General features: G+C 42.9%; 1 protein-coding gene across 1 annotated transcript in view; it reads left to right on the forward strand.

Annotated features, from left to right (window-relative positions):
* The window catches only part of plekhh3 (pleckstrin homology, MyTH4 and FERM domain containing H3), a 45,616-nt gene extending 34,761 nt beyond the window's left edge, over positions 1-10,855 (forward strand). Inside the window, exons 6-13 of the mRNA XM_066643061.1 lie at positions 476-599; positions 1,027-1,345; positions 2,357-2,564; positions 2,733-2,869; positions 4,400-4,514; positions 5,621-6,055; positions 6,781-6,972; positions 7,644-10,855. Coding sequence (XP_066499158.1) covers positions 476-599; positions 1,027-1,345; positions 2,357-2,564; positions 2,733-2,869; positions 4,400-4,514; positions 5,621-6,055; positions 6,781-6,972; positions 7,644-7,781 — 1,668 coding nt within the window. The 3' untranslated portion in view covers positions 7,782-10,855. The remainder of the gene's footprint in view (positions 1-475; positions 600-1,026; positions 1,346-2,356; positions 2,565-2,732; positions 2,870-4,399; positions 4,515-5,620; positions 6,056-6,780; positions 6,973-7,643) is intronic.
* Positions 10,856-11,022: the final 167 nt, after the last annotated feature.

Genomic DNA, 11,022 nt, shown 5'->3' on the forward strand with positions numbered 1-11,022 from the left:
GACCCTCAGACAGACCGACACCCTCAGACAGACATGCATTAAGATGTGTCCAATATAGTTTTAACAGGAGTTCAAAAAGAATCCAGTGCCTCTGAGCGCAACTAGTCATGTCTGTAAAATGACATTCCTCACCCTGACCCTACACCGCTGACCTCAGAGGACATGAACACAATCTCATATAAGCACACTGCCTTACACACACACATACACACATCTGTCCCTGATCAGCTCAGTCCCAGGGTCAGTGGGAGGTGTTTACGTTAAGCTGGAGTGTTTTGTGACACATGTGCACCCGCACACACACACGCACACACACACACACACACACAAAACAACCGACCCAACAGTAGCTTGAGAAAACCTTTATTCAATTTAAATTTGGCAGACATGAATAGTTGATAGCTTTAGGCAAAGACTTGAAGACTCTCTCTCTCTCTCTTTCTCTCTCTCTCTCTGTATCTCTCTATCTCTCAAGGAGAATAAGTTTAATCCTGAGGTTGTGGAGCACATTTACCAGCACAACCCCATCCTCACTTACACTCAGAGTCCACTCTATGCCCCATTGCTGCCTTTCCCCTATGGTAGCCTGGACCACACACGTGAGTATATCACACACACACACACACACACATCAGTATTACAAATACCCAACAAAATTATCAGCAATAATCTCACAGCCATTGTTTCTGTAAGCTGCCTTCACTCTGACAACAGGCCTTAGTTCTTCTTTCCAATGTAATTAAATGCACCCTAATCCTGAGCTACATTTGATCTATTGTTTATCTTTCACTGATATGTTTCCAATATGAAGATAGCAAAGATAGATGAGACATTTACTTGTCCACTGTAGCTATGAAAGAACTCATTGTTGGGCATAGCATAGCTGTATCAAATTAGCAGAAAGTCCTTCCACGTCTGTATAATTAGAAATGAACCATTCTTATTTCAGTGTGTTTTGTAGGTTTTTTTGTTGTGGGGAATAAAATCTCACAACACACTCACTCTCTCAACCCCCCCTCTGAACAGACATGGCAGGTAAAGGCTACACATCTGTTCGTGAGGAGGCGGTGAGGTTGTTTAACTGTGTGCAGCAGCTGGAATCCGCTCCGGAGCCGGTTCCTCTCATTCAGGGAATACTGCAGACAGCACTGGACCTGCGTCCACTCCGAGACGAGCTCTACTGCCAGACCGTCAAACAGACCAGCATCACACACACAAACACACAGACAAACACGCAGACGCAGCCCAACCCCCAGCTGCGTTACTGGCAGCTCCTCACCTGCATGAGCTGCACCTTCCTGCCCAGTAGCAGTGTGCTCAGATACCTGCGCTTTCACCTAAAGAGGTGAGTCACACATACACACACACACACACACACACACACCCCTGCCCACACTCTCACACACACAGTCTTGTTTTAACAAGATTTCAGGGGACTTTGCTTAGATTTCCATTGATTTTGTTGAGACTTACTATGATCTTAACAATAAATACTCCCAGCCGAACCCTAATCTTAATCTTAACCTTAATCCTCACCTGAACTGTGCATTTAATCGAACAAACATCTTCACCTCAAACTTTTACCTTATGAGGACAATGTTTCTCTTCCCCACAGAATGACTGTGTAAACAGATTTTGGTCCCCACAGTGTGACATGTGTAGACCACGGACACACACACACACGCACACACATAAACATACCTCAGTTCATTCTCTGATATAAACATGTACATACACACACTCTCAGGTCTACAAACATTGTGTATCTGCGTGTAAACACACACCGGTGACCTGCAGGCTTGTGGCTGTGTGTGTGGGTACAGCTCGCAGAAGTTGACTCTAGTGGAAACTTTTCCTTCCTGTGTGGATGCAACGGACACAAACACACACACACACACACTTAGGAGTTCATCACACGCCTCACTGAGAGGGTAAATGCTGCCAGACCCAGAGGAAAGACAAGAAACAAGGGAGTAGATAAATAAACGAGTGTATGAAGAGGAAATAACTTCCACCGCAGAAATTTGATTAGAGAGAGAGAGAGAGATGCAGTTGATCAGCCAAGACATATTTGGTGTTCTTTTGCTCTTTCGCTCTTCTTCAACAATCTAGTTCTGAGTGGATTCATCCCCCTCTAGCCACACTGATCTTAGGCTCATGTGCAGCTGCTCCAGAGCATCCAGGCTGTTTTGATGCTTCGCTATAGAGATTATACAAACTGTGTAATTGGTGCAGTATAAAGTAATTAAATTCACTGGTTATAAAGGTTGTAGATGTTATAGATAGAAGTTCTATCTTTCAACCCTCAATTTTCTGTGTGTGTGTGTGTGTGTGTGTGTGTGTGTGTGGGTGTCAGGGTTCAGAGTGTGTGTGTGGACTCTGAAGTGGAGAGTTATGCGTGGTTCATCGCTCAGGCTCTAGAGAAGACACGATGTCGCGAGTGTGTTCCATCCTGGGATGAGATCCAGGGTCTGATGAGTCGTCAGGAAATGCTCTGCACTGTCCACTACCCTGGCCCCGGCTGCTGCAGGATAGCCATCAACTCACACACTACTGCTAATGAGGTACACACACAAACACACACACTAATGCATATGCACAGATACACACATGCATTTACAGACATACTGTATGTCTGTGTGTCACTCACAGTGCAAATCTCTCTCTCTCTCTCTCTCTCTCTCTCTCTCTCTCTCTCTCTCTCTCTCTCTCTCTCTCTCTCTCTCTCTCAGGTGGTCAGGAAGATGGCCGAGCGCCTGGGTCTGCAGGACAGCCGCAACACATTCGCTCTCTTTGAGCAGAAGGCATGCTGGGAAAGGGTCATCGGGGGCAGCACTATCATCGCTGATGTTATCACCAGATTTGAAAAGTAAATATCCAACTGACCAATAATTTACAGCATCGTGTTTGTTGATGATCTCACTTTGGGCATTTGTTTATATTTTAATACGTGTGTGTGTGTGTGTGTGTGTGAGAATTCACATATATGGTCAGTGTGTGTCTGGACGCTCTCAGGGTGAGACTGATGTCATCAGCTCAGATGTTAAAAGCAAACCAAGACAGATAAGAATCCTGCTGGAATAAAAGGCATTTGTTTTATTCTCGGAAGTGTGGGCATGTGTGTGTGCGTGTTTTGTGAGGTGCTTCCCAGAATCTGAAGTTCAGGGACATGCACACACCCTCACACGTCCTCAGACAAGAAACACACACACACACACACAAAACTGCACATGCAGCACAATGAACACAATGCGTCAGCACAAAACACTCCACAGGAAAATGTGTGTGTACTTACGTGTGTTTGTGTTGGTGAGGGTGTAATCAGTGCGTTTAAGGACAGTCGCCATGTCTTTCTGTCCTTCCATGGCTTTTTGATGAGGTCATGTTTGTGATGTAGTTATTGACCTTGTATCCCCAAAAGAATGATTTGATTTAAATGTTAAATATGAGTTGTTTTATTGAAATATTAATGTAGCATCTTGAAATAATATTTTAATACATTCATTCATTATCTGTAACCCTTATCCAGTTCAGGGTCGCGGTGGGTCCAGATCCTATGGAATCATTGGGCGCAAGGTGGGAATACACCCTGGAGGGGGCGCCAGTCCTTGACAGGGCAACACAGACACTCACACATTCACTCACACCTACGGACACTTTTGAGTCGCCAATCCACCTACCAACGTGTGTTTTTGCACTGTGGGAGGAAACCGGAGCACCCGGAGGAAACCTACGCGGACAAGGGGAGAACACTCCAACTCCTCACAGACAGTCACCCGGAGCAGGACTCAAACCCACAACCTCCAGGTCCTGTGAGCTGTGTGACTGCGACACCTACCTGCTGCGCCACCGTGTCGCCCAATTTCAATGTAGTTCTCAGTATAATTCTGAGAAAAGAACTCACACTTATTGGAGAGGGGCATGACTGTGATTAATTGAAGGGGCGTACTAATCAAATATTAATTGAATAATGGGTGGCACAGTCATGCAACAGGGACCTGGGGTTGTGGATTCAAGCCCCTCTCTGTCTGCAAGGAGTTTGATGTGTTCACAAGGTGTCTTTTTTCTCCGGGTGCACCGGCTTTCTCCCACAGTCCAAAAACACACGTTGGTAGGTGGACTGGCGACTCTAAAGAGAGAATTTGTGAGTGTTTGTCACCCGGCGAAGGAATGGCGCCCCCTTCATGGTGTGTTCCAGCCTTGCGCCCAGTAATTGCGGGAAGGCTCTGGACTCACTGCGATCCTGAACTTATAGACAATGAATGTGTTATAACTGATGAAGTGATTTTTTTTTCCTTCTCTTTATGGTGAGAATTGGCTTCTACAGATAAGTCCTGCATTTACGCTCTGTTTATTTAAGTTCTCTCTCCCTCTTTGTCTCTCTCTCTCCCTGTTTCAGTCACTCAGTGAAAGAGCCGGACTCAGAGTGGAGACTGTGTTTTAAACTTTACTGCCTCCTGGACACAGACAACATCAGCATAGACAGTATCGAGTATCTCTTCCTCTATGAGCAGGTAAATGTGATGGATATATTATGCTTTTACGAGATTATTGAGAGATCGTTGGTTCGATTTCCAATGATACCTCAGCCATCTGAGTCCTAGAGAGTATACTTCCTGAATTTAAGTATTTTTGAACATATAGTTAATTTAATGAATAATAATTAACATCAAATGTAATCCAAATTAAAAATGTTAAAGGAACTCTAGGTAAGTTTGGTATTTGGTATTTGCTCCTGAGCTCCCCCTACAGTTTGTGTAGAGTGTAATTCAGTTTTACAGCACAGTCCTGGAATCAAGAATCGGGGGAGGGAGAAGGTGTGGTTTCCTACCATCTTCCAGAAGTTACATAGTGCTGTTTCTGCAGTGTTGAACCCAGAGAAGCAAAGACAGAGGCTGTATAATCTCCCTATTACAGCCCAGTGGAACATCATAATGATTTTGAAGCTGTAATTTTATGGTAAATATACAACCTAGGGTTGCTTTAAAACTTTATATCATAATGTCTGAAACACACAGGTTAATTCAGGTGGGTTCAGACATGTGACTGATACTGTATACATGATATCTGTGTCCTTGGGTTAAACCCCCTATCTCGCCATGTTTGTTCTCTTGCTCTGTTGGATTTGATCTAACAAATGTGCACATGACACGGTTATCGGTCGAATTAAAGACAAACGAAGAGCAAAGCTTAGTAAATCATCCATAGAGCTCAGTCGAACACTCTCACTCTCTTTCTCTCTCTCTCTCTCTCTCTCTCACTCTTTCTCACTCTCTCTCGTTCTCTCTCTCTCACTCTCTTTCTCACTCTCTCTCTCTCTCACACTCTCTTTCTCACTCTCTCTTGTTCTCTCTCTCTCTCACTCTCTTTCTCACTCTCTCTCTCTCTCTCACTTTCTAACTCTCTCTCTTTCTCACTCTCTCTCGTTCTCTCTCTCTCTCTCTCTCTCTCTCGTTCTTTCTTTCACTCATTCTCACTCTCTTTCGTTCTCTCTCTCTCTCTCTCTCTCTCTCTCTCTCTCTCTCTCTCTCTCAAGTTTATTGGCCTGAGGGCATGAGTTGTAATGACTTGGACCATCCAGGCTCAAAATAAATAATACTCCACATACTCTCTTCCACAGTGTCATGAAATGGTGGTTCGTGGTCAGCTGCCCGTCTGTGATGATGACCTGTTGTCTCTGGCGGCTCTGAGGCTGCAGGCCGTTCAGGGGGATTTTAGCGCCCTGGTGCCGGTTCCACCTCTGGAGCAGGTTTTTCCAGTGCGTGTTCTAGAAGCCCGGGCCCTTCTGGCCACCGCTGACCCCCCGGGCTGCCCGACCTTGTTCCCCGCAGGGCTGCTGGCCGGGGCACTGTGGGGTCAGAAGCGACGTGAGGAGCAAGATCAGCGTCTGAGGGCCAGGCTCAGGGAGGAGGCCGCTTTGACCACTGCATCCATCCTGGAGCGCTGGAAGGCCCTGAGTGGACACAGCCGCAGGGACAGCATGGCTGCCTACCTCACCATCGCACGGCAGTGGTCTGGCTTCGGCTGCACTCTCTACGAGGTGGACTTCTACATAGTGAGTCGTGTGGCTTTGTTTTGGAGCACTGTAATGTTGAGTTTTATTTATTTTTTTATTTATTTGAGCTGTGGCTCAATCTCATTTAAAGGAACACACGCTGAAACCGGCCACTCTGATCAAGGCTGTTTAAAGAGAGGGAGAACGCAGCTGTGGGGGTTGATCCTTGTGATATTTTGACCAACGTATTTTGACATTGACAATAACAGTGAGGTGTCAGAGACTGGTCAGGTCATGGTTAGAAGGAAAGTCCAAAAATGAGTGGGCTTTAGTTTGAATAAGTCGATTAGGTTGATTATAGCCCTTATCATCAGGAGATCACCGGATGAATCGATGGTAATACATAGTCCATCCCAGATGGGGAGTCAAAGAGAGCAGGAATGCGTGTTAAATAAGTGTTTACCTATTTTGCAAACACAGTGTATCGTAGCAAGTGTAGTTATTTCTCTGGGTGACATAAAAGATCTGGGCATTTGGAAAAACTCCAAGATTGATGAGCGCCTCCGTGCTTTTTGTTGTGATGGACTGGCGCTCGGTCCAGGGTGTGTTCTTGCTTTACACTTGAGGATTCTGTGTGACTTTGAATTGGATTAAGCATTTACAGAAGATGAATAAATCAATGAATTAATGAATACTAATAATTTTTTTTTCTCAGACTTCATATTCCATTCTTTACGTCATAAAGAAATTTCATACATGTCTCTCTCTCTCTCTCTCTCCCTCAGAGTTCGACAGGTAGTTTCTCGCAGCGTTTGTGGCTGGGTGTAGCAGCGTCCTGCGTGTCTCTGTACAGAGAGGGTGAGGCTGAGGCTCTGGAGTGTCTACCCGTCGCTCAGATCTGCTCCTACGGCGTGTCCGACAGCAACACCTTCAGAATTACAGCCGCAGACAGAGACCTGCTGTTCGAGACCACCAAGGTAGGCATGCTGCGTTATTATTATTGTTATTATTATTATTATCATTAGCAGCAGTAGTAGTAGTAGTAACAGTAGTACAGTACAGTTGTTGTGCACAACATTTTTTCCAATCTGTCTAAATAGGAGTTTCACAGTATTCTGTAAAGCTTGTTTGAGCTAGCGACAGCTGTCTTTGGGGGAAATATGTACAAGATTATTGCCCTAAAGTTTATAGAGTCTGTAGCCATTGCAGTATAACAGTTTGTGGTCTAGATATATGTAATTGTAAATTCTGTTACACACTCACATTGTGTGGAAGTGTCTTCTTTACCAGGACAAAGATCGTCTCCATACTGTACACCATTAAAATTTAAGGTTATAGTGTGATGTTAGGGTTAGGTTTGTGGTAGTTCTGAGGTTTGATTAAGTCTCCACAAAATGAATGGAAGTCTAGGTGAAAAGTCCCCGTGTGTGTGTGTGTGTGTGTGTGTCAGATTTTCTGCTAACTCTTATTCCCTCTGATCTCTCTTTTGTCTCTCTCTCTCACTCACTCTCTTCAACTCACTCTATCCGACCCTTTCAAACATTTCTCAATCACCGTCTTTCATTTTTTCTTATACCTTCGTTCTCTCTCTCTCTCTCTCTCTCTCTCTCTCTCTCTCTCTCTCTCTCTCTCTCTCTCTCTCTCTCAGCTGACTGAGATCATGCAGTTGATGAATGCCTACTTCAGTGCCACCCGACGCCAGCTGGGCAAGGAGGACTGCATCACCATGGAAACCACCCCCAAGCTCCGCCCCTCCCTGCTCGAACTGCCCTCTCACCCAGTGTGAAGAAACACACACACACACACACATGCGTGCACACATACAGACACACACAGAAATACACACATAAATAGAAAGTACCCCTGAGTGACTGGCTGTGTGACTGTCTAAGTGACGGGGCAAAACAAAGAGAACACTGTTTGGTCCCTCCGTCTGGAAAAGAGTGGAAAAAGAGAAAAGCAAAAGAGAAAATGAGGAGGGTTAAAGGGGAAGGAAAGAGTGGAATGGACACACAAGAAAATGGGGTCAGGACTTTCTACGAACTCTAGAATCCAGATGGATCTCCAAACTTCCCAGAAAAATACTGATGCCAAATGTTGTATGTCTGAGAAAGAGAGAGACTGAAAGAGAGGAGGAATGACAGCGACACAAACCCATATCCGCACCCTCTTTGAGCCTCCTCTGGGTCTTAGAAGGCCTTTTGTGAACTTGAACTGCTAATAGACACAAGTCATTATTTTTTTGCCACATGGACACGGAGGACTTGATTTGACTGTGTGTGTGTGTGTGTGTGTGTGTGTGTGTGTGTAATATTCAAGGCTGTTCAACAGAAACCAAAGAAGCTTTTTTTGCTTGGTGCCCTTGCTTTTTTTTTTATTTTTTTGAGACACTTCCAGCCACACAAGGTGCTGCTGCTTCACCTGAGCTTCATCTGAGCTTCATCTCCAAGACTGCTCTTCAACCAAATCATCAGCTGTTGGTAAAGACATAGTTTAAGGTGAAATGGGACATACTGTACTCTTGTGTGATTTGGAAAATGCAGTTTAGAAGTTACGCAATGAGACACGCTTAAATACTGATAAAACTGCGGTAAAGGAGTAGTTTGGCTTACCCAAAATATAATACATAAGTCATGACATGTCAGCTTATTTTTCTTTGTGCACTGGAGCTGCAAGACCAATGCAGCGAGTAATAGTACCTTATAGCTATGCAAATTAAATGTCTAAACCATTGCCTCAAACTGTGTTGAGCTGTTAAACAGTCTCACAGTTAGAAAAAAAAGGTGTGCTTCTTATGGGCAGGTTAACATATTACATTTACAAGGAGGGGAACATTAGACAGCATTAGTCTTGTAGCTCCAGTGCTAAAGAATCAAACTTCAGACTCAAACACTTTTGTCCCAATTAACTCTAACATTAATAGTCTTCCCATTTTTACTGATAACTGCATTTCCAGAATGAAACCAGACCCAACTTTCTGTCTGTAGCTCAGTTCTGGAGCCCCGTGTTCATGTATGTGTTTGACTTTTATGTCTAAAGGGTTATAACCTGTCTTTCATCTGCTGAGCATACTGTCATTTTGCCATTTTATAATATTGTTACTGTAAGTTAGAATTTATTTATGGACATCTGTTGTGTGAATTGTTGCGTGGAAGTAAGTGGTGTTCTGTAATTTTTTTGTTGTTGTTGTTTTGCATTACTTTTTTTTTTAACCTGTCCTTTTTACCTCTGTTTTTATATCTTTTTAAGGACCTATAATTGTATTTTAATTCATTTTAAAGAAGGGCCCTTGGATATCCAGTGTCATGATGTATAATGCTGTAGGTTCATATGCATTTATTTCGTAGTCCTTATTTTGAGGGCTAGCATAGAAGATATTTATACCCCTTTTGCCGTTTTGATAAGCCACCTCAGTTTATTTGCTTAGTAAAACAGCACAGCAGATACCAGAATTTTCAAAATGGACCAAATATCTTGGTGTCTGAGCCCTTTGTTGTAGAACAACTGCCACGCAACACACACCTAGGCAATAAAACCAATTTAGATTTTAAAATTTAGCTCTTTTTCCTTAGCTGTGCCTCAGGAAGATTTTAGCTGTAGCCACCTGTGCCTAAAACACTCATTACTAACTCCACACGCTGAGAAACTACTTTCACAACTATTCTTTATACTAATTTACATTTAACCCAGGTGTAGTCAATTTTCCAAGATGTTTTGGTGTCTGAAGTTTGTTTCTGTGTTTTTGCTTTGAATATGAGGCGTATGTTGAATATTACGCTAGTACGTATACAAGAAACAGTAATAACAACAATGTTGATGCTTACATTTTGTTTATACACTTGTATATTTTTTACAAATGTCAATGACTTATACAGCCAATATCCATTTAAACAAGCATTCTGGGGCTAAAAGCCTTTGCTACTCCAGCTATGAGGCTAATGAGCTAAATATTAATCGAATACATGGCTAGCAATTAGCATGGTGCTAACTTAACACCTAAATCCCCACAAACTGGCCTCAAGTTGAGGTGAGTTATTAAAGTATTGTGAACAATCTTGTTTATGTGGATTCTGACACTATATGTCACTGTCATTTGTTATATATGTGTGTATATGTAAAGAGTGAAGATGTCTGAAGATACTGTTTCAAACAACACAGTTTCTTAGCTCCAGAGTAAAATGTTAGTAAACTCTGGACATTAGACATGTCTATGCTGATTGACTACATTTGGAATAAGATGGAAGACTGTCACGTTTCTGATTTTTTTTCAAGGAGAAATGAGATAATTTTACCATCAAAAAATTGTGTTTATAATGCATTACAATCAAAAATTGTATTTCCTTTTTTCCCTTCATATTGCAACACACACGAGATGAAGATTCAGATTTCTTTGTAGTGCAAGAATGAACCAGTTTGTGCTTCGTGACTAAAACTGGTTTAGTAGCCTACAGAATGCCTGATACATCCAGACCACAAGGTGTCAATCACTGGTTCATTAAGCAAAGAAGAATCATTGGAGAAAATGATTGTTGTAAGATTTACAGACTTCGATTTTGGTAGACCACCGTCCTTGCCACAAGTTGTGGTTGCCATGACGACCTTATACTTTCCAAACAGTAAAGGCACTGTCCATGTGTTACTCAGCAGCTGCAGGCAGCTCTGCCCACTGTCTTAAGGCAACACGCTAAACCTAACACACACAAGTGGAAATTTTATGTTCATGTCATTTATTTGCCTCATGGTACGTCTCTGTGTAACACGTGTATAGTCAATTGCACTATTGTTTGTACAGCTAACTTGAATGTGCAATAATAAATAACAATAAATACTGTATGTAATTAAATAATAAAGGCAGCACCATGGACCTTCACTGAAATGGGGGGTGTATTTGTGAGATTACAAACACAACTGTTATTTTAAATGTATTTTAGTCAAACCACCTCTGGGTTTGACTGGTTTCAGCATCAAGGGAATAAAAAGCAAAAAACACATTTAACAAATGTACACAGAGGTCTCAACAACTAACC

The sequence above is a fragment of the Hoplias malabaricus genome, chromosome 13 (genome assembly GCF_029633855.1).
Source record: "Hoplias malabaricus isolate fHopMal1 chromosome 13, fHopMal1.hap1, whole genome shotgun sequence".
Classification (NCBI taxonomy): Eukaryota; Metazoa; Chordata; class Actinopteri; order Characiformes; family Erythrinidae; genus Hoplias; species Hoplias malabaricus.